The sequence below is a fragment of the Rattus rattus genome, chromosome 11 (genome assembly GCF_011064425.1).
Source record: "Rattus rattus isolate New Zealand chromosome 11, Rrattus_CSIRO_v1, whole genome shotgun sequence".
NCBI lineage: Eukaryota > Metazoa > Chordata > Mammalia > Rodentia > Muridae > Rattus > Rattus rattus.
This window is the reverse complement of record NC_046164.1, coordinates 33,837,647-33,864,422: the sequence shown is the minus strand read 5'-3', so window position 1 is coordinate 33,864,422 and position 26,776 is coordinate 33,837,647. Positions and strand designations below refer to the sequence as shown.

At 46.4% G+C, this 26,776-nt stretch overlaps 1 protein-coding gene and 1 non-coding gene across 4 annotated transcripts; one reads left to right on the top strand and one right to left on the bottom strand.

Annotated features, from left to right (window-relative positions):
• Nucleotides 1–206: 206 nt before the first annotated feature.
• Hopx (HOP homeobox) lies at nt 207–26,776 on the top strand. 3 transcript variants are annotated; one of them, XM_032916656.1, is made up of 3 exons: nt 207–531; nt 19,416–19,575; nt 25,982–26,776. In XM_032916656.1, exons 2-3 carry the CDS (start codon nt 19,432–19,434, stop codon nt 26,057–26,059), a joined length of 222 nt encoding a protein of 73 aa, XP_032772547.1. In that variant the 5' UTR covers nt 207–531; nt 19,416–19,431; the 3' UTR covers nt 26,060–26,776. The 3 variants fall into 3 exon arrangements, with proteins under 3 accessions (XP_032772547.1, XP_032772548.1, XP_032772546.1); XM_032916657.1 differs by lacking the exon at nt 207–531 and adding an exon at nt 18,639–18,663 and having other exon boundaries at nt 19,419–19,575; XM_032916655.1 differs by lacking the exon at nt 207–531 and adding an exon at nt 19,166–19,293 and having other exon boundaries at nt 19,419–19,575.
• On the bottom strand, nt 22,352–22,457 carry LOC116913016. The gene has a single exon (XR_004389568.1). It is a non-coding gene; the product is annotated as a small nucleolar RNA U13 (small nucleolar RNA).

Genomic DNA, 26,776 nt, shown 5'->3' with positions numbered 1-26,776 from the left:
AATTGTCTCATACCGGCCTGGCCCTCCGCTTTAGTTGTTCTTTGTTTGTACATTCTGTGTCCGAAAGAAAACAGCTTTTCATGAATTGGGCCTTGGTCCAGGCGCTGAGGTCTGTTGGGCGCGTTGCCCACAGAGCTGTGAATTCAGCCTGGCAGATGAAAGCTTTGAGAGGCGAGTCCAAATAAGGAAGCTGGGGACAGAGCCAGGGGCCTGCTGCTGCTCCACGTCTCTCAGCAGCACCTTGGGTGCATGGGATCTTGGTGGCTAAGGGGACAGGGCTGAATGAAAAGTTCCGCAAGACTCTCAGAAGTCACCGCCTGAACAGCAAACCTGAATAACCGGGACAGACGTAAGGTCGGGCGACTTTCAGTGGTTCCCGCCTGCCCACGCTGCAGGTTTTTCAGGTCCCTGCTTGACCGTCACTCCCAGGCGTAAATAAACGTGCGATCAGCAGCCGTGCCAGCCAGCAGGCTATTTAAGCCGGTAGGCACCAGCATCCGCTGCTCCCCAGCCCAGCGCTCGCCCAGTCTTCCACGTAAGTAGCTCTCTACGGTCGGCCTTGAATGCGGAGAATGAACTTGTCTAGAGAGGAGCTTAAAGTGCTAGAGTTAAAACATTTGCTTTTTTGCTTTTCTGTTGGAAAACGGTGGAAATGAAAGTGAAAATTAAAAGAAAAAATTAATTTTTACCCTTTTGCCTGCCCCTGTGGCGTGGAGTCAGAGTGCTGCTGAGGGCTAGAAACAGGTCTTTTGCAAAAAGTGTGTGTGCCAAATCGTGGTGAACTTGGAGCAGGGAAGCAGGGAGATGCTTGTAATTGTTTTACTGATTCTGTTGCTATTTTCATCACCGGGGGAACTTATTTATCATTTCATCATTTAAATACCAATAACTGTCACCCTATATCTCAGATTTCTATTTAAAAATCAAACACAGTAAAATCTGTATTTTTGGTCCGTACGCGTTTGGGAACTCGATGTCTGCACTGAGGAGAGGCGACTGGTCTTTGCGCTTGCTTACATGCTCCTTCTCCTTCTCCCATTTCATTATTTACAATAATGAAAACAGCGGTCAGGTAAAGAGACGGCGCTGCCCTCTGGCATGCATTTCCAGAAGGTAGAATTTTGTGATTTTTTTAATTCAAATGGTGTCCAGGTTTGCAAGGTCAATTTTTAGGTGGGGGAAGAGTCGTTGAATAAAAGGACCGGGTACCGCTTGTTTTAGATAAAAAGGCCTTGAAGAGAGGTGCCAGTTCCCTGCACCTTGTCTAAGCACAGGGGTTTTATATCCAGGGCAGGTACTGAGGAAAACACGCAGGCTGGGGAGGTGAGAGAGAAGGAAAGTCGCTCGTAGAGGACTAAACGCCGTGTTGCAAAAAAAAAGCACAAACCACAGTAAGGAAGTAAAGTGACAATTTACTTAGTAAATTACCAACTACCCAGTCTGTCTGTTTAGGTGGAGAGGTCGGTGATGGGGGCTTATGTGATAGCTCATACCTGTAATCTCAGCATTTGGTAGGCTGAGGCAGGAGAGTTTAAACTCTGAAGCCCCGAGTTTAAGCCTTCAGAGCAAGATCCTGCTTCAAATAAACAAAACAAACCAAGCTTTAGAGTGCGATGCAGTCACAGGAGTTTCCTTTCCCAGGTACTTGCCATCAACCATCCCCACCCCAACGATTATTTTTTGAGACCATGTTTCAATATGTAGCTTGGGTTGGCCTGGATAGTAGACCAGGCTGAGCTGCAAGCCCAGGTTCCCTTGAGTGCCAAGCTAATGCTCAACTCCAACACACATTTTTCTAAAAAGGTCTTTTTTTTTTTAAAAAAAATATGTTTTTACTTGAAATAGAATTTTATCACATTTTTCCTCTCTTTCCTCCCTCTATCCTTTCCTAGCTACCCTCCCTTGAGCCCTTCCCATGCCACTCAAGTTGATAGCCTCTTTTTCTTTGCTTATTATTGCCATATGTATGACACACACACACACACACACACACACACACACACACACACACACACACGCAAGCGGAGTCCTTTTTGGTTGGTGGTGTGTATGTGGTTTCAAGGCTGACCTCTGAACCATGAATGGGACTCAGCCTCCAACACACATTGTGAATCGAGTTTTCTCAACCCCTGGGAAATCCATGAATGCTAAGTCAGAGTTGTGCCATGTGTTTGTTGTGTATATACGTGTGTGGTTTTTTGTTTTCTTTTCTTTTGTGTTTAAGGAGCTTAAAGCCACTAATAAGGAGCTAACGGGTTTGTTAGGCAGGGGATGGGCTTACCCTTTCCACTGCAGGCACTGTCTAACCACCACACTGAAGCTGCGTTCCATGTTTGTAAAGGTCGTGTTCCAGTCAAGAGGGGTTCTCTGAGCGAAGATTTGGGGCCTGGGAATGAGGAAAGATTCGAGTTACAAGGGTGTGTAAGGGGAGGAGAAGTGAGAGATAGCAGAGGTTATTATATGTGAACCCATCTGGAGCGGGAGAAGGCTGGTCAGTGTTGGCCTGGAGAAGAGGCTTGGGGTGTGGGTGTTACCAAGAGATGGATGAAATCCATCTGAGTGATGGATATTTTCACTTCCCTTCCTCTTGGTGTTTTTCAAACCCAGACTGGCTTCAAACTCACAGCAATCCTCCTGCACCATCCTCTAGCCCCGCCTCCCCCCCCACCCAGGAAACACCGAGTTTTCTAGCAGCCCCAGGCAAAAGCATGAGTGGGTGACATTTGTCTTCCTGACTTCTGCGATCCCTTCTATCCTTCTATCCTCCCTCTCCTCCTCCCACTTGTGTGGATTCAGGTGCTTGTGTGGGGGTGGGGATGGGGCCACAGGGCCCCACTGAGCCTGCCCTGGCTACTGAGCCTGCCCGGCCAGCTGCCTGTGTTTTAGAGTTCCACCATCTGTGCACCAGTTCCAAGGTCTCATTCTCTCAGCGATTTGTTTACCTATCTTTCGCACACTAATTAAAGTTATGATTTTAATAGACAGTAATTGCTTAATGAACCCTGGGTTATTAAATGCGTTCTAACGAGATAACCTATCTAGGAGTTCTTTGAACTCTTTCTTTCTTTCCTTGTTTTCGCTGCTGTTGTTGTCTTGTTGTTTGCTTGAGTCCGAGTCTTGCGTAGTAGCCCAATGTCGCTGGGGCTGCCCTTGAACTCCTGATCCTCCTGCCCCTGCCTCCTGAGTCTTGAGATTATAGGCTTGTGCCATTATGCCAGCTTCGAAATGCTATATTAATATAATTATCGCTTTAATTTAAAGCTAGCAATTAGGAAACTCACTTTCGGGTAAGAATATATAATCCCCATTCGTCAGAATTTATTCCGAACAACTGAAAGAATGTCAAGATTATACGTTTTCAGGTTAAGTCGCCGTCTAAGACTGGGTCTTTCGAAGTTGCCTTTTCTGAACGGAGGTGAAGCTGAACTCCTTAAGGCTGGAGAGAGTTTCAAGGTGTCTTCCAACCTCCACGTACATGCTGAACCCCAGAAAACAGCCTCTCAGAAAAGACTAGGCTGTGAGCATCAGGGCGGTAGGCCAACTCTGGGTACCACTGCTGATCTGCAGCCAGAACCACTTCCTGACATTTACGGTTCATGAAAAATGTTTTTAGACAAGCAGTGAGTTCACACGGCAGCAGAACCTGTCTGTAGATGTGACAGAGTCTCTTCCTTAGGTGACCTTTCTTTGAAAACATCTCCTTTACCGTTATCTCCAAATGCTGTGTAGAACGGCTTATTTCAAAGGCCACTTGGGTTTTCGCTCTTAATGGCTATGCTGTGCAAGCTGGGTTAAGTTATTTGAACACTGAAGAATTTTTCAGACTTCCAAAATGCTGAGGGAACAGGGCAGTGGGTGGTAGAAATGTGACCTGTGGCCTGGCGGGATACACAGAGTATTAGCCCATCCGGTTAAAACCAGCATGGAAGGACCACCTTCCTACCTGCTTACCCAGGACATGCTGGTGGGGAACAGGCTCCCTAAGGATACAATGAGCCCCACTGTGCAAATGGAAGATGTGTGTCCTGATGGAGATGCCACAGGCTCCTGGCCCCTGGATTTCAGTTAGAACCTAGGTAGGTTTGCTGTTCTAATGCTTTTGATCCCGGGCATATGTGAGATTTGGAATGAGTGAGGTCTGACCAAGCAGCTGTAGGTTTGCCCATCCCTTTCAGTTGTTCCTGCATCTGTCCTCATCAGATTACCAGCACAGACTAGCCCTGGCAGAAGGCACTGCAGACCACGGAGCAGAGCAGAACACAGAGGCACAGGGACCTACTTTCTCAACTACAGTGAGGCAGGAGTGAGACCCGAAGATTAGACGTCTTAATTGGGTTTTTACATGTATTCTTTTTTTACATGTATTTACCGGGGCGGGGGGCATATGCCCCAGCATGAGTGTGGAGGTCGGAAGACACCTTGAAACTGCTTCTCTCTAGCCTTAGTATGGAGTTCTGAAGACTCAATCCACACAGTCAGACTTGTCAGCAAGCGCTGCCTGGGCCATCTCAAAGGCTTACAGGAGATTATAAATATCTGCCTCTTCCTTCCCTGTTGAAAATGCCTGGCTGGAGCAATAAATGATCTGATCATCGTTGAATAAAACCCACGAGAGTTCAAGAGAGCAAACTAATTTCCCTGCGATTTTAGCATTCCACCAAGCAGGCTCAGGGACCCATCCGGCGCCCCCCCCCCCAAACCCCCACCTCCATTCCCAACTGTTTGTGCCGAGGCTCTTAAATCCAAGAAGAGGCTCTCATTCATTTGCACGCTCAATCTGGGTCAGAGTTCAGACTCCAAAGAGCTTCTGGATGACCAGACAGCCCCAGGGACAGATCCGTAAGAAGCTGCAAGAGGACCTGATACTTGGCTAAGAGGAGACTAAACACAGGTTCCCGGAAGAAAGTGTTGTACTTAGCACCGAGAGGAAGAGAACTGATATATGCATCACCCTAACAAAAGGAGTTCAGAATAAACATAGGGGGCTTACGGGGTTGTTCCTCACACGGTTGAGGTGGTCTGTTTCAGGTGAGCGCTCTCCAACATAGGGAAGTTAGGCTTCCCCATCTCCGCATTTCTTAGACTTCACTCCAGTGGTTCTCAGAAAATGTGACCAAACATGAAAACCCTGTCGGTTTGTTTACAGTTGAACGGGTCTGTCCTCACACGGTGGAAACAAACTAACAAACTCTAAGATAGGCCCCGGAGTCAGCTCTTATCTTAGACTACTAAGCAGGAAACTAAAGATAGTCCTTCTGACCATTGGATCTAGATAGAAATTTCCTGGAATTCTTAAGGTCATCACAGATTCGCTTACATAATGTGGTCTTTGTTGATGTAGTTCCATTTCCTGCATGTGTGTGGCTCCTCCCTAAGGAAGTTTAGTGTCCAACTTCCTAGTCTACGGGTGGCTGGGAGTGAAATTTGCTATATAAAAAAAGAAGTAATTCTGGAAGCACCTGTCATTCATTAAGCAATCCTCTTAGTCCTCATCCTTTGCAGGTGAGCTGAGAACTCCAGGAATCTTGATGTAGGAGGGAAGGGGGCAAGAGGCCCTCTTTCATTTGCTCGCTCAAACTGGGTCAGAGTTCAGACTCCAAAGAGCTTCTGGATGACCAGACAGCCCCAGGGACAGATCTGTAAGAAGCTGCAAGAGGACCTGATGCTATGTAACTTGGCTAAGAGGAGACTAAAATGCATTTAATTATTTGCTGCAGGAAGGCATGGGGGCCAGTGGCCAGTTACCCACTCTGACCTTCAGGGGAAAAAGTGTCAGGGACGGCTGCAGGCCCCAGCACAAAGCACATTACTTTGTATGCCATGAAGAACCTGGATCAATACAAAGGTACAGCGAGGTGCACAGGCGAGCTCTGGAAGACAGACTGACCACCAGTCTTTCACTTCTTATGTCTTCCTTCATTTGCTTGTTTAATCTGGCCTTATATTAAGAGGTAATACATCTGTTAGCTAGGGGCTGGAGAGGCAGGCAGTTAAGGGCATTGGCTGCTCTCCCAAAGAACTCAAGTTCAATCCCCAGAACACACACAGGAGCTTACAACTGTCTATAACTCCAGTTTCAGGCGATCCAACTCATTCTTGGGGCCTCTTCGGGCGCCCCAAGATCCATACATGGTGCACAGAGAGACTTGCAGGCAAAACATCCATACACACAAAATAAAATAATAAAAATCAGCCATCCATTGACTCATGCACACGAAGCCCTTCCTTAGGTCATATATCTTATGTTTCCTGTTTTTCTTGTATTTAACTCAGAACTGTGTTGTTAAAATCCTTATTTCTGATGATTATCTTTTGTTCCTTCCCCAACCCCTCTGTGAGCCAGGGTCTCATTCCATAGCAGAGGCTAACCTCGGTTTCAGGATCTTCCTGTCTCAGCCTCCCAAATGGTATTCTTGATAGGCACTATGTCTGCTGCTTCTATTTTCAATATAGATTTGTAACTGCTTATTCATAGTTCATGTTTACAGCGTGCACGGCCATCTCTCCTGATGCTAGTTCTCACGGAGGACTCTGTAATGACCCTCCAGTGTATGTTCTGGCAGATATGTTCAAGCACGCTCAAGTTTCCTGCAGTTGGGAGACTAGGGAACATTAGATTCCCATGTTTCCTTAGAGTAGTGTCGAATGTGGAACCCACTAGAAGAAACAGGAACATGATGTAATACATTTTGGTCTAGTATTTCAAACATCTGGGGGTTTCCCTAGTGTTCTAATAAGAAGCTGAGTGACAGTCATCCTGATAGAGTCTAAAAACATTTCATATTTCCGGATGGGGCAGAGGTTTTCTAGACAAAAAAAATGTATTATAGGAAGTCGTTATTTTTTAGTTTTGAGTAAAAAAAAATATTTAATGATTTCAAATTTTGATGTCATTCAGTTACTCAGCATCTTGAGTCTTTTGGGAAAGTTGGATCAGTATTTTGATTTTATATAGTGTTTGTTGTTTGTAGTTCATAGATAGTCACTGAATCCTACAAAAATGACGTGAGACCACTGTAGCAATGGTAGCAATGGCAGTTAGAGGTATGGAGGGCCACACCAAGTGTACGCTGTCCAAAGTCACATGGAGATTAAGTCACAGAGCTCAAAGTTCAGATTTCCTGGTGCTCCATCTAGTATCTTTCTGCAACATGTCTGAGGGTTAGAGAAGTAGTCCAGGTTCAGCGTTCTGTCCCAAGCAGACCTTTCCAGTGTGCCTGTCCTCTTAGGTTTCTCGGTGATGCTAAGGACCAGGCTAAAGTTTTACGTCTGCTGTTTGTCCCAGTAGCTGAACACCTGTTCGTAAAAGCAGCTCAACCGTGGAAAAATGTAAGTCCCCTATAACTGAGTGTCCTGGCAACAGGCAGCCTGGGTGGTTGGACTTCGGCACAATTTGGCATCGTACAAAGTGCCGGCGGTGTGCCGGTTTCTTTGTTGCCTAATCCTGGTCATAAAATAAGCATGGTAGTTGGATCATAAAGAGTAATAATTGATTAAAGTGTGTTTGAACTAAGTGATAACTCGGTTTTGTCAAAGAGTCTTCCATGGACTTTTTAAAGCGCACGAACCATCTGAGGAAGCGTCCCTGCTTCCTTCAGGCGGACCACAATGGCCTAACCGCCTGATAACCACCCCCGTGCAGCATTACAGTTCCCTAACTACTGCTTCTTACCATGTAATGTGGGTTGAGTAAAAAATACATAGAACCACTATATAGATTCTCAGGACAGATCAATAAGTCACGGCGCCACAGCCCCAGAATAACAAAATGCACAACAATTTCCAGGGTCAAGCAATGAGACTGAGAACATTTTCAGAAATGTGCTCTAATTTTAATATTTGAAAGTGAAAAACAGTGACCGAGCAGGTGCAGGACCCAAGACAGGCGCATCGACTTCCTTCTGCACAGCTCACGTATAACTCACCTTTATTATGTATCTTTAATTACCAGACTGACCTCTGTCATTTACATTTACTCTTTGACCATCCTTACACGCTCCGTTGACAAATACACCACCCTACTTGCAAGCTAGTGATCTAACGAAGCTAGTTAATACTTTTCTAAGCCAATTTAATTTGAGAATTAAACAAGCAACCGAATTTGGTAATATACTCTAAAACATATAAAGAAATTCGTTAACTGCCCTTTTGTTGTACTGGGGACAATTTTCTTTTTTTTACAAACTACAGAAAGTTGATGTTCTTTGTTTCCAACCTTGGTCATACAAATATTTTTAGCTTTAATAGTTCTCTTTAGGAAATACGAGAATTTCATTCCATGAAAAATCTCTGATTGATGCCTTAAACATCAAATATTTGTAAAGACAAGATTTGATCATTCTGCGTATTTCACAAATATCTCCTTTTCAGATTCTCTGGTCTGTAGTTCCCTGACCACCTGGATGCCCGTAAGATTCTCTAGGATGAAGAATCCTAGATGAAGGCCCTTTGTTTATAGTTGGTGGCAGGACTAACTCTCTGCAATATAATGGATTTAGCACACCATGCTCTCCTTCCTACAGCAAGCTGAGGCCCTGAGCCAGTCATGCTCTTCCTCCCAGACAAATGCCTATAAACTGCAAAAGAGGCAAACCCTCTGGAGGTGTGAAGCCATGGAATATCACCTTACCTTTAACAGATCTTCAGTCTTACATTCCTTTAAGGGTTAGAGCAAGCCTCATCCTTAATACTGTGGCCTGCATCTTTCTAATCCCCAAAGGAACAGAGACAATGAAGTCTCATGGGAGCTCCTGTCTCATACCTAAGTGACACATCTGACAGATAATAAGAGGGTCAGACGCCAGTTTGCTGTGGCCTATTGTATAGCTGTGCTTATTAAAAGCATCCCTTTCACACCCGTGTTCTAGCTTACATGACAAATTATATGGCTGCCTTAATTTCACAGGCGGAATATTAAAAATCACCAGGTATTAGGGCATTCCATGGGCCACTGACACTGAGCAGTTCTTTGCACAGCATAGTCATCAAATCAAAGCCTCTGTAGGCGTCACACTAGGCCTCTTTCTCCCAGGATTGGCACCAGGAAACTATTGTTGAGGAAGACCACGGCCATTCCAAGGCTATACTACTCTGATCACGAGGAATTTAGAATAGAGATCATCCCAGAATCCTCTGGCCCCAAACCTTGCCTTTGTGGATGAGGACATAATTCCAATCCCGTGGAAATGTGTGTACACTATTCTGAATGGTTTCATGGGCAGCTGATCACCATTGGTCACTGGAGCATACCCTCAAGGAGTTTTTAGACACACTTTACTGCGAAGAGAACCAAGTTTCAAAAAAGTGAAGGGACCCAGGTAAGGTCTGTGGGGACCTGAAGGAGAGTTTAAAATGGAATCGATCTCTGGATCCCTGTCAGCGTCCTGCCCACTACTCCACACTAGCTACTCTTTCATTTAGTAAGGAGGATTTAAATATATCCTCTACAGTGTATCCAATCCAAATCCGTAAACATTCTCTCTGTAACGCATGCTACGGAATCAAAAGCCCCTAATTTCTGCTTTGCTCTAGTTGCCTCGAACCCTCACGGAGACTAAACTGTCCTAATCTGATAGTGCCACTTGGCCGCTTGCTAAGAGGATGTGACACAAAATGGTAATGTGTGCCTTTCTTCTGGATATCTTGGGTAGGATGAGAAGGAAAGGACAAATATAAAAATTCCTTGCAAAGGATTGGAGAGGGGTTCTGGGAGAAGGGGTGTCTGGGAAAGGTGAAAACAAATGACAAATTGTGGGTCCAAACCGGCAGCCCATGTTCTGCTGGAGATAGCTTTCTAGACGGCCTCCTCTCTCTCCTGCTTTCTCTGGAGATCTCCAAACAGCTCTCGCTGCAGCTCTCTCTTGCTACTTGCAGTTTGAAGCAGCAAGTTCTCCCACACAGCTCTCCCTTGCCAGCCTAAAAGACAAAACGTCTCATCCTCTGCCTCTGGTCCGTTAGCTCTGTGAAGCCCCTTACAATCCACATCGCGTCCTTATATTTTGCATAGTTGAGAAATTATATATTTTTGAACTCATGTTTTTAGAGTTCTTCTCCACAGCCTTAAGAGCTGTCCTGAAGGTCCCAGCATTTACCATTTTGCTGAGACATTGCCACGACTGCGCCTCCCTGACTCCTGCTGTCTTTGATCATTGTGGAGTCATTAATATTAACAGGGAGGACATTCTTTGAAGGAGGAACAGAAAATATATGCACATTATTATATAAACAAGCCTTATGCCTATAGCAGCCATGGACACTCCTGGAGGCCCATCCCAGCTGGCCCTGTCCCAGAGGCAGGAACCATGTCCTTCTGTCCCTACCAAGGCCATTCTGGACCTGGCATACCTGCTGGCCTTTTCATTATCACCTGCTATTAACAGCATCATTAATCCGGTCCCAGGCAGCCTGTGTCTACTCTCCTCCTCCTCTGCCCCTCTATTCCATTGGTGATGCGACATAGCCTTAACAATTATGCTTCCATGTCAGGATGAAGGGACGTCATACTTCTCGAAGTGCAAATAAATCCCAGTAAGAATTCACAAAACAGCTGACAACGTGTCAGGGACTAGTCTAGACATTGGCGTAATCAGAATTGTACACTAAACCCCTAAGTCTTCAGAAGTTTCTTGCAAGTCCCACTGATAATCTGAACCAAAGCCTCCTTTCCCAAGCCAGTTCTAATTAAAGTGGTCTTTTAGAAAAACATTTGCTTTCCAAATAAGTAAACGGCTTCCCTGGGTGTTATTTTAGCAGGATCCTTTTCTTTGCTAGCTGTAAGGATAGCTAGAGTTGAATTTTAGCTGTTCTCCTGTTGTGAGTCAGCCTGGGGGGGCGTCTATCCACAGTTCATATTCTTTCTGGAAAAACGTTTCTGAATTCAGGAACATCACTATAAAAAGCAGACTGCTTACACACACATACCACCCTCCTTTGCCCACTTATTTCCAAAAAAGATTGGCTGAACTCATCACTTGCTTCCCAGCAGGCTCAGGGGAGCCTAAAGCTATGATCTTTCACAGGACCCCATGCTCCACACAGGAGACTGAAACAGCCAGGCAGGCAGCAGGCTCTCAGTGAAAAGAACTTGGTGTCTGTGAGAAGGATTGTATGTTAAGGGTCAACTAATGATCAGCTCACGGCTGGAAGTCGTTCCCAGACACCCTCTGGTAGATTTTTCATAACCTCTTCCTGTTTTCTGAAGAGAATATAGAAAAATCTAAACCCTTGCAACATAAGTTGCAGGAGCGTCCGCGGTTGATTCCGCCCAAATGCCCAATCTATGACATGGCGGTGACAAACACATCCAGCTGCTCTTGCCGAGGGTAAGCGTTCCACTCGGCAACGTGTTCTCATTTGTACGTCATGTTCTTCACCAATGGCGTCTTTCAGCCGTCTCTGCACCAATGAGAGAAGAGCATGTGAGGTAGGAGAACCTGATGGTGTGAGCTGATTTTCCTGGCTTGTCCAATAGGCTGGGTCAAAGCTGTGTCTGCTCGCTAAGAAACATGTCACAGGCAGACAGGGTGTGGCCTCGCACGTGATCCTGTGGGCATCCCACAGCCCTACTTTGCCTTTTCCACAATTTCCCAGCAATGGTCATCTGTTCACTCCGCTACTCAGCATGGAGGAAAGATGGTGTGGTAGTTATGGGTGTAAGTGGGTTTGAGGCTCCACTCTGTCAGTTAAAAGACTTGAGATTTGAAGCACCCAAGTAATTTCCCCGTCTCTGTTTCCTATCTTGCCGTAGAATTGTTGCAATTACAGATGTATGTCGCCACCTCAACCTTTGGGGTAAAAAGTGGGGCGTGGGGATAGAATTTAGGTCAGACAGCATTTTAATCCATTTCCCCCTCCCCCGACTTCTTCTCCATCCTATGAATGGAGCCTCGTTAGTAATAGGGAAGAAAGAGAAATGGTGGGGAGGAATGAGTGGAAATCCGTTCTTTATTCTTCACCAAGTAGACTAGAACAGCTGTCCAGCAAACAACCGATGTGTAAGGGGCAGGAGGTAACCTGAAGGCGGCCACCTTCCATCAGCATCTCTCACACCGAAGCTACAGCCACAGCATCTGAGTTTTGAGGAAAGGCATTGGGCCTTACCATTCCCGAGACACTGACAAAGAGAGATTGTAGTCCAGAGAGAGTGAAAACTATAAATGATTCTTCCCAGGTGTCCAATCAGGAGATGCTTGCTGACTCCTTAGTTCCCATCCATTTAAAGAGCAGCTGCACACCACACAGGAAACGCTTTACAGTTGTGAGCAATGCCTTTGAACATGGCATGGGAGGTTAGCCCAACACTGACTTGGGTAAGCTGTGCGCTGCCGCGTCTCCTCTTTATGGGAGCGAATGGAGTAATTTTCACTGAGTAGCACTTGAGATTTCAAAGTATTTGATTTTTTTTTTTTACTATTTTAACTCAAATTTCATTTTGAAATTGGTGTGTTTGTGCATTTGCATGCATGTGTATGTGCATGTTCTGTGTGTGTGTGTCTGTGCACAAGTGTGCCTGTGTGTACATGTGGAGGTTGGAGAACAATCTCAGGTTACATTCTTCAGGAACTTTGCATCTCCTGTTTGCAACAGTGTTGCTCACAGGCCTGGAACCTCACCAAGCAGACCAGAGTAGCTCACAGCAAGCATAGAGCGATTTCCTCGTCTCCTCTTCCCTCCTCACCATTACCAGGATCACAAGTGTTAGCCACAACATCCGGCTTTTTACATGGGTTCTGGGGATTCGAACCTAGATTTTCAAACCTGCAGCAAGCACATTTCCAACAGAGTCATCTCCCCATTTTGTTCTTAATTCTGCTACGTTTCTGAGAGCAGTGGGATTTCTAAGGCAGAAGAAAGCAAACCTAAGGGGAAAATATTGAGAAGCAGCAAACTGAATCAAGAACATCACAGGACCTTTATGAAGGCTCAGAAAATGGAGAACTAACAAAGAAAAAGGCAGCACCTCACATATTTTTTAAGACTTGGATTACTCAATGATATGCCCAATTCTGTGGCAAGTCCAATATGTCAGAGTCCCAGCATGATGTCATCTCTGCCCTTGCAGGCATGAGGCTCTTGATCTGGTCCCTAGTCTTTCTGCCTTGAGTCATCTAATGCGTGTTTTAGAATAGTGTGCATGCTTTCCTGTCATTGTGAATTAGTGGTTCTGCCTGTGTTGTAGCTGTCACACTGGTCAAAGGTGAAGAGGATCTCCTGTCTTACAGGATATAGTTGGGTAAGATCCCCAAGTGACCCGAACTTTAGCTTCTCCATATGTCAAATGGTGTCAGAACAAAGCTTTAAATGGCTACATTCCTTTACCTCCGTTGATTAATGTCAAGTAAACACGAGGGTTTTAAAAAGAAAGGCAAAGAAGTCTGTGTGAACGTCATCCCAGAAGCCAGGGGAATGAGGCCAGAGGAGGTCAGCAATGACCCGGGTCACTTAAACAAGGCTCTTCAGTTCTCCCTACACTAATTCTTCACCAAAGGTGATGGATGATTACGTTGGAGTCAAACACTCAAATGGATGATCCAGTGATGGCCTGTAACGTGTGATGTCCACACAGTATACAGAGAATATATTTAGAGGCATAGATCGACCCTGATGCCCCTACTCCTTCCTGTAGCTAGAATAAGAGGCAGAGTGTTCGGCCCTCCCCTGACCCCACAGACAAGTTAGTTAACGTTTCTTGTCTGCAAAACAAGATCAGTTCCACTATGGTTTCAAAAAGAGGGCTTTGAGAGAAACTATAACAACAAAGGAAAACCAGATCTCAGGACACCGTGATCACCATTGCATATTCCATGGTCTGATAACCTTGCCCACTTCCTGTCTTGACTCTTTCCATCCAACTTGGAGTGTCCATCTGGGGACTGATATTTGCTCGTTGTGGTGGAGTGTGTGGGTGTGCTCGAATGCATGAGCGACTGCGGCTCACATGAATGCACATCTATGGCTCACATGCATAATTCGCCAACCCATTTTAAATCGCAGAATCGGGGTCTGACTTCCAAGAGCTCCAGAGAAACACGATAGTCACATGGAGCATGCCAGGGATGAAAGTTCCTGGTAATTAGCTTTCCAGCCACTGTTCATCCTTGTTTTGGGGACTGATGGAAGTGACAGAGCCTGGAGACGAAGTCCAAACTCTGGAAAGGAAAAATACTTCCAATCCCCTGCTGGGCTGGAACAGGATGTGCTTTAGCACAGTAAATAGTCATCAGATGGAGTCTTTAACCCGACGAGGTCACAGAGGCTGTGGATAAGAATAGCCTAGAGATGTTTAGATAGTACACACGGACGACAAGAGCATACAACGCTGGCAAGAATTAAGGTCGACAGTACAAGTGCTGACGAGGAGGCAGGGGGCAGGACGCTGCTGCTCACAGGTGAGTTTTACTAGAGAACTTTGGAGGAAAGTGTTGCTGCAAATGCCCTGTAACGAGAAACGACCGTGCATCCTGTAGGCCCACAGGTCCAGCCCTCATAACCACGCTAGAGAACTCCCTTAGTGGGGTTTCAGAACCCCTGGCACCGCCAAAGAAATAAAATTATTTTAAAAAGTTAAAACTCACCTCTTCTTAAAATTATCTCAGCTGACCGCCTACTCGGATGTTGAGAGGATACACAGCCAAGAACAGGTAGATAAGCAGTAAGAGCTTCTAAACGCTCACAGTTGATTTCGGTAATTAAGTTGCAAGGTATGACCGTTGTTGGAACGCTACCCCTGAATCTCCCACACTGGGTTCGTAAAGTGTGGCTCTCACTCGGGAGATGTGGAGTAGTCCTAGACATAGCTACAGATGATCCTGAGACTTTGCGAGGCTTGACAATGACTGTCCTTCTCTTAAGGGCGGTAATAACAAGGCCTCTTCTGGCATTTCTATCATGGGTACTAGAATGTAGAGGCAGGTAAATAGTCTGCCTTAAAAAAAAAAAAAAGTATTTATTATACATAAGAACACTGCACCAGAAGAGGGCATCAGATCCCATTACAGATGGTTGTGAGCCACCATGTGGTTGCTGGGATTTGAACTCAGGACCCTGGAAGAGTAGTCAGTGCTCTTAACCACTGAGCCACCTCTCCAGCCCCCTGGCTCTTCTTTTCAATTGTTCCATTTAGGGTTAGAGATAGAACGTAGGACCTTGTGCATGCTAGGTAAGTGTCCTACCCACTGAGCTATACCCCAAATATTTTAGTTACTGTTCTGTTGCTGTGAGGAGACTCCACAACCTAATTTATAGAAGAAAGCATTTAATTGATGGCTTGCTTACAGTTTCAGAGGGTTTTCCCATGAACATCCTGGTTGGGAATGTGGCAGTAGGCGTGGCACTGGAGCAGCAGCTGAGAGCTTAAACCCTGGCAGCAGGCAGAAGGCAGAGAGGGATAGAGAGGAAAAGGGAGGGATACAGAGACAGAGACTGGGCCTGGTGTGAGCTTTTGAATCCTCAAAACCCTCCACACAGTGACATATTTTCTCTGATGAGGCCACACTTCCTAAGCCACCCACCAATGTGGAACCAAGTATTCATTTGTATGAGCCCATAGGGGGACATTCTCATTCAAACCAGCACAGTCTTCCTTTTTGTTAGTGTCTAAGAGACACTGCAAGTTTGGGTGAGTCCCTTCATCTTCTGTAAAGTCTGTGAAGAGGAAGATCCCCGTCTTCCAACCCATCACTTCTCTTGGAAAATGCCACACAGCATTTTCTCACTTGGGAAAATACAAAATGTTTGCAGAGTCAATTGCTTGCAGGCAGCTCACGGTGAACACAAGAAAAATACAGGCCAAGAAAACTGGGAGATGTTTCTAAGCAATGACTCACCTGGATTGTCAATGCGGCTGACAGTTGGTAGCATGCTTGTCCAAAAATGCATGTAACCCTGGGGTACACTCCCAGGATGCACACATGGGCGCAGGTGCACACACACACACACACACACACACACACACACACACACACACACACACACGAGGGAGGGAGAGAGAGAGAAAGAGAGATATGGGGGGAAGGGGAGAGGGAGAAGGAGAGGGAGAGGGGAAGTAAGCTCAGAAGTTCAAAATCTTAACTAACTATATAGCAAGTTTGAGACCTGGTCTCAGGGAAAAAAAGTCTGCTTTACCCCTGTGGCCAACTCCAAAGTACTGGAGTAGGTCTATTGGGGTGGGATGGAGTGGAATTTTTTTCTTGATTGGATGTTGGTGGCATTACAGAAAAGTCATAATTCTGGGAGAGGGAGAAGATGTTTTAAAAGATAACCAAAGCTTACAGAGTTCATAGCCCTTTGTATGAGCTAGTTAATATAGGTAGATCTGTTCCAAGCAAAGGACCATGGGCTCATTCATGGGCAGAAAGCTGTTTGAGCCACACAACGGTCAGCCCAGGCTTTGGAACTGATTTAGAAAAAAAGCCAGCTGTTTTCATTTAACCTCTCGAAGGGGCTTGTGCAATGACTTCCCCAACCACAAAAGAAGAACGCAATGACAGGACACATTGTCTTCGAGGTGTTTCACAAGATGTGAACAACCGCAGCAGTTAACACTGGTGTTAAGATGAAAGTTTACAAGGCTTCAAAATAGTTCTTAGTTCTTCGTATCTGAAATTGTTTAAACTACCTTCAGAGAAACTCCCAGTGGCAACTTTATTTCCTTACTGGAAACAGTTGAGGACCTTTACAAGGTCAACTGTTACCAGGGCCGTTTGATTCATACAGCAAGAGAGAAAGAAACAAACCAACAGCAAACATTGGCCTACCAGGAAAGGTTGAAATAATAGTGCCTGAATTCTGCAGAGCAGTAATGAAAAAACCGATGGTAGAGCGCTTGCATCCCCATACTAGAAGCCAAGTGTACTTGTTTAGTGTACCTTGAAAAGCTAGGCGCTGTCAGAGGACCCTCTGACAATCTCCTTAGCAGCCAACCAAGGCCAATGGTCCTCTGCCAACTCACTTCACCAGTCCTTTAAAATCAACCAGGACCTCCTCTATATAATCCCCACTCACTCTGGTAACAGAAAGCCACAGAAATCTAATAAAATAAAATGCATTTGATTCCACATGGCAACATTAGCAACCCATAAGTTGTACACCTGCACTTACAAAAACTAAAACAAAAACAAACAAAAGAAGCAAACAAACAAACAAACAAACAAAAAAACCGGGAAACCTTAGTGCACACATCTGAGTCACATTCCTGCAGTGTAATATTTCTGAAGGCCTGAGGATTCCACAAGGCATCAATAAAGGTTCTGGCAGGACGGTATAAAATGGAACGGGTGGCAACATTTCCCCAGGCAAGAAGTGAAACCAGGGGCAGCTGTCACCCCTGCTATGTTCTTTCTGTTGACAGCTTGAACAGTGGTGGCCCTGGTGAACAGTTTAGGCTGGGATTAGGGTCTACCTAGAGACACCACACCCTTTGAAAATGGCAACAAGTCCCTGCACTCACGCTTTTACCCTCCTAAGTTTCTCCCACTAAACTGAACACAGACTGCCTTACTGTAAGGGGGCTAGCAGACCACTGGCCTGGAACCAACACTCAGTGTTTCCACTCTAGAGTTCTGGCCATTGTTGGAAATCAGCAAATCTTTGGGTCCTCTGTCTCAATGTCCCTGGCCGTGAGATGACTTTCAAGAGAGTGCTTGTCATAGAGGGGGCGGGGGATAAGTGCTAACAGAAAGGTATTTCTGACCTGATGGACCCCACACTCCCACCACTACCACCTTGGTACAGAGACAAGGATCCTTTGGTACAAATTTAACTAGAGGGACATCTAGTTCCCTGAAAATGATTTGCTGGCGACTTGGCAGATGCTTTGAACCTCAGTCCCACGTAGTCAAAAAGCTCCTCCTGTCTGAAATCTCTTCAAGGGAACTAGAGGAGAGGTAAAAGCTTTAGGAAGTAGGAGGTGTAAGTCACAGGTGAAAATGTTGTAAGCGTTGAGCAAATAGTTCACCCCCCAGGCACAAACCACATCAAAACCTGCTCCAGACTTTCTGCAATTGTTTATTAATGCAGGGTGTTTATTAATGCAGGGTGTTTATTAATGCAGGGTGTTTATTAATGCAGGGTGTTTATTAATGCAGGGTGTTTATTAATGCAGGGTGTTTATTAATGCAGGGTGTTTATTAATGCAGGGTGTTTATTAAGCCAGGGTGATTCCCTCAGCAAAGGCTAAACCTTCAGGGAATCTACAGCCAAGAATATCTTGAAGACCAACCTTTTTTTTTTTTTTTTAAGATTTATTTATTATATAAAGTACACTGTAGCTGTCTTCAGACACACCAGAAGGGGCATCAGATCTCATTACAGATGGCTGTGAGCCACCATGTGGTTGCTGGGATTTGAACTCAGAACCTCTGGAAGAGCAGTCAGTGCTCTTAACCTCTAAGCCACCTCTCCAGCCCAAGACCAACCTTCTTTACCTCCCAGTTTTCAACAGGGAGCACAGGAGAAGGGGAACACACCCCCTAGTTTTCTTAGCCCCAGTCTGAAGCTGCATAGGTGTGGCACGATCAGACAGGAAGGCCTTTGCTTCAATACGCCAACACCATTTGTCTTTAAAGCGAAGGCGTGCTAGGGAACTTGAAACTCGAGGTGGACCTAGTTTTCTTTGCTGAAGTCTGAGGTTTTAAACGACAGTTGATGTTGATCCTGCTTAATTGGGAAGGTTTTGAAAGGTATCACCCCCACACAGGAGAACACAGTGAGGTAGGTGGGCTCTTGGGGTGGAGGTCTGGAATCTGGGGTTCAGCCGCCTTCCGCATGCTGGTGGCTCAGCCTCCTCCACTCCACCTCCGGGCTGTAAATCGTTATCGTTGTTTACATTTCCATCTCTGTACATGTACATTGGAAAGATCTTTAAAATACCACCTAAAATTGTATAGCCGTTATTTGTGACTAAGCAGACAATTTAATTTTTACCTCTGTGATTTTAATGTACTTCAGATTTCCTACAGTACGTGCTATTTTGTAATGGGGTGGGGAGTAAATATCTATTGGTGGTATCGTTGTTGTTTTGAACAACAATGGGTTTCCATTTCCCCAACTTGGGCAGTAGGCGACTTTCCCCAAAGTGTGCGGCACCCAGTGCTCCCTGGCAAGGTCCCCCACGTGCTAGCCCGTGGCGGAGGCGGGGTGTGGCGACCCGGGAGGCGTGTCCACGGCGTCCGGAGTCCAGCCCTGCGTGTGTCCTCAGTCCTTAGGGCAGCTCCGGACCTCCGGAGGCAGCTCTTGAGGAGCTTCCTCCACTGTCCCCTCAGAGAGGCAGGCGAGAGGCTCTCCATCCTTAGCCAGGTTGGGGACAGTCCCGGAGAAGGGGGCCCCCAAACTCTCTCAGCCTGCAGCTCGGGGCGCCTCGGTGGGACGGTGGAAGGGGACAGGAGGGCCTCGCTCACCCTGTGCATCTGCTTCCCCTGCAGACGCTCACGGACCATGTCGGCGCAGACTGCGAGCGGCCCCACGGAGGACCAGGTGGAGATCCTGGAGTACAACTTCAACAAGGTCAACAAGCACCCGGACCCCACCACGCTGTGCCTCATCGCAGCCGAGGCGGGCCTCACGGAGGAGCAGACGCAGGTGAGAACCCAAGCCTATAGCATCCTCGGGGACTGGCGGGTCCCCATGCCTCCCGCGGGCCTCCGTCACAGGTATCCCAGTCCCTAAATCACCCCGCAGCTCCCTGGGCGCCCAGTCCGTCTCCACCCTACCCTATCCCACCACCACCCTCTTTCTGAGTTTCCACCACTCCCCAGAGCTGGCCCCTTGCTTTCTCCTCCTGTGGTGGGAGCATCTGCTTTCCTTTCGGTTTCCCAGCTCATTAACTCTCGCCGCTGTGCTGGAGAGTTTCAGGAAGGTTTATTATTCTCATCAGGGTTGTCACGGCTTAAAGGGACGTTAGCGATCAGCTATAAATTCGATCCTCGAGGTCGTGAAAAGGCGAAACTAAGGCAGGGCTGGTGCTGTACAGGCGTGGGGATGGGGGTCCAGGACTGGATCTGACAGGGACGTTAAATTGATCTTCCCTCCACATCACCACATCTCGGTGCTGCACCTAACCTCCCCACGTTGCCATGTTTTGGTGATTCAGGTCTTGTTGCTGTTTTTATGATTAACCCCTGATTCTGCGCTGCCTTAGAGTCTTTCTCTGGAGTTTTCCAAGAAAGTAACCAGCCCTCTGTCACTATGGCCGAAGCACGCGTCCCCCTATTATGATGATAATTTGTCTGTTCGTAAAAGGTTCCCTCCCTATCCCATTATCCCGAAAATTTGCTTAGATCGCAGTGCAGCCTGGTGCAGGGTTTGCGCTTTTAGCCAACTCTTCCTCTAGTCCAGCCTAACCTCTGACTTCTTTCTTGTTCCCTTCGGTGTCGTGGAAAGATGGTTTGCTCTGCATGCTAAACTATTTGAGAGCTCATCCTGATCTCCCAGAGCATTTCACACCTTTCGATTCTATTCTGAAGCTGGGATATTCTTATCCCTCCAGTTAATAGCCCGGAGGTGGAGGAGGGGCTTTGTCCTCTCTTCACCCTGCTCAGTTAAAGCTTAAAACCTTGTAACGAGTGCTCCCTGGGATCCTGGAACCAAAATCCTAAGCCCTAAGTCCTAGATGATCCTTGCTAAGCCAGGACAACTTGGAGAAATTACCACAGATAATCCTCCCGGTCCCAGATCAAATAGAAAGGCCATCTAACCAGAACCAGAACCCAGTAGAAGACGATTTATGGTAACCCAAGTCTTGCAACTCATCAAAAGGCAAGCTGTTGGAGTATTAGCATTTTAAAACCCATGCTATATTTAATGATATAGAGATGTCTCGTGTTCTGAGAACGAGGCTATTGGATATCGTGGATGGAGTACCAGCTAGGGAATCCAACCGTAACGCAGCCTCCAAGACTCTTCTACCTGTAAAGCAGAGTAGTCATGCTTGTCTCTGTTGTGTGGTGTTGGACATCAAAGCTAGCGTCTTGAGCGTGCTAAGCACACACTGCACTGAGCTGTGCCACCGGCTCCATGCTGACCTCTGGAGGGAGGGATAAATGCCATTTATTGTTTCAGATACTTGCTGAATCTTTGCTCATTTTGTCACTCTCTTAGCGAGAAAGCACCATCAGCTCAACAAAGGACCAGAGAGCTCGAATTACTAAGTCTGCAGCAGGGGCACAGCCTGCCTCTGTATTTTCGACTCTGGGCCTCTATCCTAGTCTCTAGCCTATCCTCTAGCTGTTCCCCCACAGAGGAAGGTGGGAAACGACTGTATGGGGGGATAGGGGAAGGAAGGGCAGAAAGAGCCATTTACCCAAGCATTAATCAACAGTCATTTCAGGCTGTTGCAAATCTTTCCTCTGAATTTACCCGCTATCAGAGAATTGAAATGTCACTTTAGCACAGGCTGGAAGAAAGGTCATCTACCTTTTAGTGGTCAGGATCAATGGGTGCAGAAATCTGCGTGACAGGGCTATCCGCCATCCTCAAATGAACAAGTGATGTAGCAAGCCTGACAAGAGTGGGTGTGGGTGAGTCAGCCTCCTGGGAGGGCCTGGCTTCCTCTTCCTGCCATAGGCCCACACCTTCTTCCTCCAGAGGCCTGCTGCAGCTCAGTCCCCTCACCTTCCTGTCCAGACCTGTAGGAAAGTACCTGGAACCCAGAGCTCAGAGTCTCAGCAGAGCAAGTTTCAGGAACGAGGCTTCTGCTTGCCCCGTCATTTCTTGCTGGACCCAGTCCCATCTCCCCATCCTAACTCCATGCGCTACCTTCATGTGCACGGCATATGAAAGTGATTCGTAATCTACTCTAACACTCACATTTTTAAAGATGTCTTCTACAAACAGAAAGGCCTGCAGATACAAAGTCCAGTAACGAGATCTCGAGACAATTGCTTTCATCTGTAGAAGTAGGTCTTTAAGGATGTTTAATTAGAACTCCGTGGAGGCTGAGTTCTTACCTATCTGTGATGTCTACCGTCGTCACAGCCCCCTGTCTCTCTTCCTTACTAGTGTGGCCCTTTTCCAGCCAAAATGATATTTATCACATACGCCAGAATCCCCTTCCCATCCTGACCACCAGCCACCTCCAGGGATAGAACCACACCCCCTCCCCTTTCTTAGAGATGAGACAGACAGGGTCTTCCTATGTAGTCCAAGCTCACAATCCTTCTGCCTCAGCCTGCTGACTGTTGAGATTACAGGCAGATGATAACTGAACACATGGCATCACATTCTTTCCGTAAAACAGGTATCGTGTTGCTAAAAGAGACATTCACGATTCACTCTTGAGAGACTGTTACTAATTCACACCGTTGACACTGGCGCAAAGCTGAGAAACACTGGAGGCAGAAGTGTTCTGCACTGTCACTGTCCACGAAATAGGTGATAAACCAACATCCTAATAAGGTTTGAGGGAGGCGCATCTCAGACTGGTGTGAAAAGCCAGTCACCCTGTTTATGAGTCACGGGTGAATCTGTAGAGCTCCTTGTAACTGTCTTACTGTTCAACTAATGTCTCTGCTAGGGGGAGGGGAGGCGCCTGCAGCAACTCAGTGCAGTGAGAGCCTCTCAGGCAGAGAGCTTGACTTGCATTTATTTGATCCCCAAAGGATTTTCCCTCATCACTAGTATTCAGTCTGTTTCCTACATCAGTTTTAAATGAAATTCTACAAAATCCCACTGCCTGTGACTTTTACTGTCTGGAAGTCATTGTAAGTGGTAAAGGGGGCTGGAAACACTCCCTCCTTTTCATCCTGATAGTCTGGGATAATACAGTATTCTTCATATACCCTCAGGAACACACACGCACACACACACACACACACACACACACACACACACACACACAGTGTAGCTGGCATTGGTTCTTGAAGAAGTTCCCAGTATTTTTATCTCTTTTTGGTGTTCTGGACTTGTTCCCAGAGTCCAATGTTTTCAGCTGTTGGATGTTTTTATCAGTGGGATAAGACCTCTAAAGTTCTCCCCGTGAAAAGAATGAAGTGCTAGTTGTTAAGAGAAAGGGGACAGGAACAATGCTGTTTAGCCCCAACCCCTCCCAACCCCAGTGTCCAATTATCACGTGTTCACTCAGAGTAAATGCGTGTCCGTCAGTGAGCAGGAGTAATGAGAGCGCCAATCCATCAGCAAGGAAGAATGAATGCCTTTCCGGGGGACGGCTGCCACGAAGAAGGGAGAGACAAAGCCAGGTGGAAAATTAGTGAGCCAGGAGCTACAGGATCCAGGGAAAGAAGCTAGCAAGTGTGCATTTTGTCACTAGCAGCTAGTCTGATGAATTATGGTATATAATCATATATATATATCATATGTATATATCATATATATGTAGATATATATATATAGATAGATAGACATAGATATAGATATAGATATATATTTTATATCTCCCAGAAAACAGCTGAGTTGTTCTCATGCCTCTTCCCAACCCCCAGTGCCAGGACTCAATTTATTAAGCATTTAGATTGTACCTCACAAATTCACAAACGTGGCCTAGGTCGAAGCTATTTTGGGTAATGACCTGTGAATATTCTGCATGTGAAGATGCGGGTGGCTCTTCTGAATGAGGCCAACTTTAACCACTTTGTCCTACATGAGTCCTGATAGAAAGTGAAGGTTTTTTCCCTCTTCGAGGTTTTAATTAGGCTTTAAATGCTGCCATTTATTCTGCTCTGGTCCCTGGAAATCCTACTTAATCAGCACTTGCAGCTTCGAAACCCCCACAGTTACCTCATTAATGAAGTTGGCGCCGTGCTCTCGAGCCAGACCCAGGCTTGACTGAACCCACACATACAGACGAAAAGAAGAAAATGGGCCCGGTCTTCACAATCAGAGTCGAGTTGAGGTCACCATAACACGAGCCCTCCCTTCCTTCTCCTGAAGATTAGTGATGCCCATATGGATTCAGCCCTGCATAAACCAGACACCGTGAGCAGCTGTAACACCAGTGTCTGGGAGGTAGAAACAGGGGGACCAGAGGTTCAAGCTCCTCCAGATGCATAAAGAATTCAAGACTAGCCTGTGCTACTTGGGTCTGTTTTAAAAAGCAGTAACGGGAAAAGAGAGGAGCCATAAATAATAATGATAATGATAATAAGAATAAGAATAAGAATAAGAATAAGAATAATTCTTCCAAGAGTGAAATGGGGTGTGATCTAGGGATCGAGTCCCACCGGTTTTCCTCTGGTGGGAAGACCCCTTGGTTTTCTGGGTTTTGCTGGGCTTGTTTTGCTTTGCTGCCACCCCCAGGATAAGGGTGGAAAGACAGCTGCTCCTGGCCCGGGTGAGGCTCAACATGCCGGTCTGCAGTGGGGAGGGTGTCCTCACACTGCCCATGCTCAGCCCACTAGGCATTGATAGGAGACTTTCTCAGTCCCGGGGCCTCAGGCCCTTTCCTGAGTGACAGCGAGCGCTTGCTTTTTGGAGGCTCTTCTGTCCTGTGGTTCACATCCTTTCTTGGGCATATGCTCAACTTCCCTCTAGCTCCTTAGCTCTCAGGAGAGACCAGGCTCTCCTCCAGCAGGGCCCAGCCTGCTGTTGTGAGGCTGAAAGTGAATGTTGAATAGCTTTTTCCCACCAGACCACCTCCATCTGTACTACACCCCCAAGTAGTACAGCACACCCCCAGAGTGGCGGTCACAGCACTACTGTCTCTTGTTCCTCTCTGCCTGACCTTCCGCCCCCTTATCCCTAGACCAGGCAAACCTTAGGACATGCACAAAGGACAATAGAGACCGCCAAAGCGTATTTCTTCTTCTACAGATGAGCTGAGTGACTGATTTCTTCTTAGGGGCTTCTTGTAGCTAGTCAGTGACAATAGAGGTGACTGACTGTTGCCTGTGCCTACACTGCTCACCTCTCCTAGCAGCTTGGTCAGTTAGACCATGGCTACAAAAGCCTCACCGTTATGGGTGTACCCCACGACATGTGAGGTGCCAGCTCCAGGGGAAACTGTCCATCCCATTTTCCCGGAGAACAGAAGCCTGCTGCTTCTGTTTCTGCAACAGTGCCTCTTCCAAGCTGGTTTCTTCAAACCCCAGTTTCCTTCTGACCTGGTTCAGAGTTAGTCTAGTCCCCTGGCATAGTTCTCCTAATCTTATCACCCCGGGGCCCTCAACCAGAAGTAATCTTGTAAGGGCAGCCTGATTGTATCGTGTGTGCCACCCTGCTTTGCAGTTTATAGAAATGTCGGGTACCTCCCTTAGCACCATTCTAGGAGCATCTCATTGAAACGTCTCAATGAGGTCTCCCCAAAATCGGTGTTGACATTGGTGAGTGGGTAAATATTGATACCGAGCTAGAGAATCTGACTCACGGGTAAAACCCACTGCCCACCTTCTGTTTCTGCTCAACACTCCACCCTGTGGATTCCTAAGGAGTCGTGGTCCAAAGTCACTTAGTGCTTAGCTGCGAGTCCTTTATTGAACAACGTTTTACCAGGATATTGCTAATGAGCAAAGCCCACGCCGACATCAGCATCAGTCATAAAATATCAAACCCAGAGACTAGAAATCATCAGGGGTATCAAAGAGTTACTTCGGCTTCTTTTATTCAGTCAACAAACAATGATTAATGATTGTGAGATGCTGTGTCAAGGAGTAAGTTGCAATGGCGGTAAGATGAGGACAGCCTGGGTGTTCTTTGGACCTTCCATCCCATAAGATCGAGCATGTGTGCAATTAAAGCAGTGATAGAGAAAGTCGTGTGAACTTGGCAAAGTACTAGAACAGAGAATAAGGTGAACCTGCTTCTAATAGAGTGGTCCCATTTAAGCTGAGACCGAAAGGAGAGGGGATCGAATGAATATACGGCATGCACAGAGTTCCCGGGGGAAGGAAGGTTGGCGTAAAGGTGCGAGAACCATCCCAGCATCCTTTGCGTCTCTCCTCAGTTGGGCCACACAGACTCCCCCACACTCCCGGGATGAAATAGACATTTTGGCTTTTCGGTATGCGACAGATAATTGTTCGCATCTCTCTTTCAGAAATGGTTTAAGCAGCGCCTGGCGGAGTGGCGGCGGTCAGAAGGCCTGCCTTCGGAATGCAGATCGGTCACGGACTAGGGAGCCAGGCCCTTGAGCTTGCTCCGGGAACCTCCCTGCCTCAGTTTACCCAGGCTGTTTTGATGTTTCAGTGCAGTGTTGAATGTCTCATTGTTTGCTGTCCGGCTATTTAACACAATGTGTTTTTTTGAATGTATATAACTAAAGAAACAAAATAACAGGAAGCTAAATGCAGTTCTGTGTAAAGCGATGGTCTGGCTGGGAAAGGGGCGTGGCTTACGTTTCCCTTTGGATTTTAATGAAAGATGATGTGGGAACAGTTTTTGTTTGCCCTTGACCGCCACTTTCCAATCCGTGTGTACCACCATCCATTTCAGAGCATTTCAGAGCTGCCTGGCTTCTGTTGAGAAAATAAAGGAACGGGCAGGCAGGGGAAACACCTCAGTCCACCTTCCTGTGCCTCTTTCCTCTGCTTCACTTAACACACTGGTGGTTGGATGAGAACACGGGTGTATTTGAGTCATTCAATTTTTATATATTTGAAATATATATATATATAACAGTTCCTTCTCTTATAGCTGTGTTACCTTGGAAAGCACCCTCGTTTAGCAGCTACAGATTCCAAGGGGCAGAAAAGCAGGTAGCTAGGGAAAAAAAGTTACAGAGTCTAGAATTTACCTTATTTAAATGAACTTGTTAAATTTATTTTGCTGAATAAAATGAACCGCTTTTTTTGTCTCAAAAATTATATTCTAAATAAAAAACTTTGAGAATCCA

Excerpts from the sequence above, each read along its gene's own strand:
- Hopx (XM_032916656.1), top strand. The coding sequence starts at position 19,432 with ATGTCGGCGCAGACTGCGAGCGGCCCCACGGAGGACCAGGTGGAGATC. Across the intron at positions 19,576-25,981 it reads TCACGGAGGAGCAGACGCAG|AAATGGTTTAAGCAGCGCCT; the intron begins GTGAGAACCCAA and ends TCTCTCTTTCAG.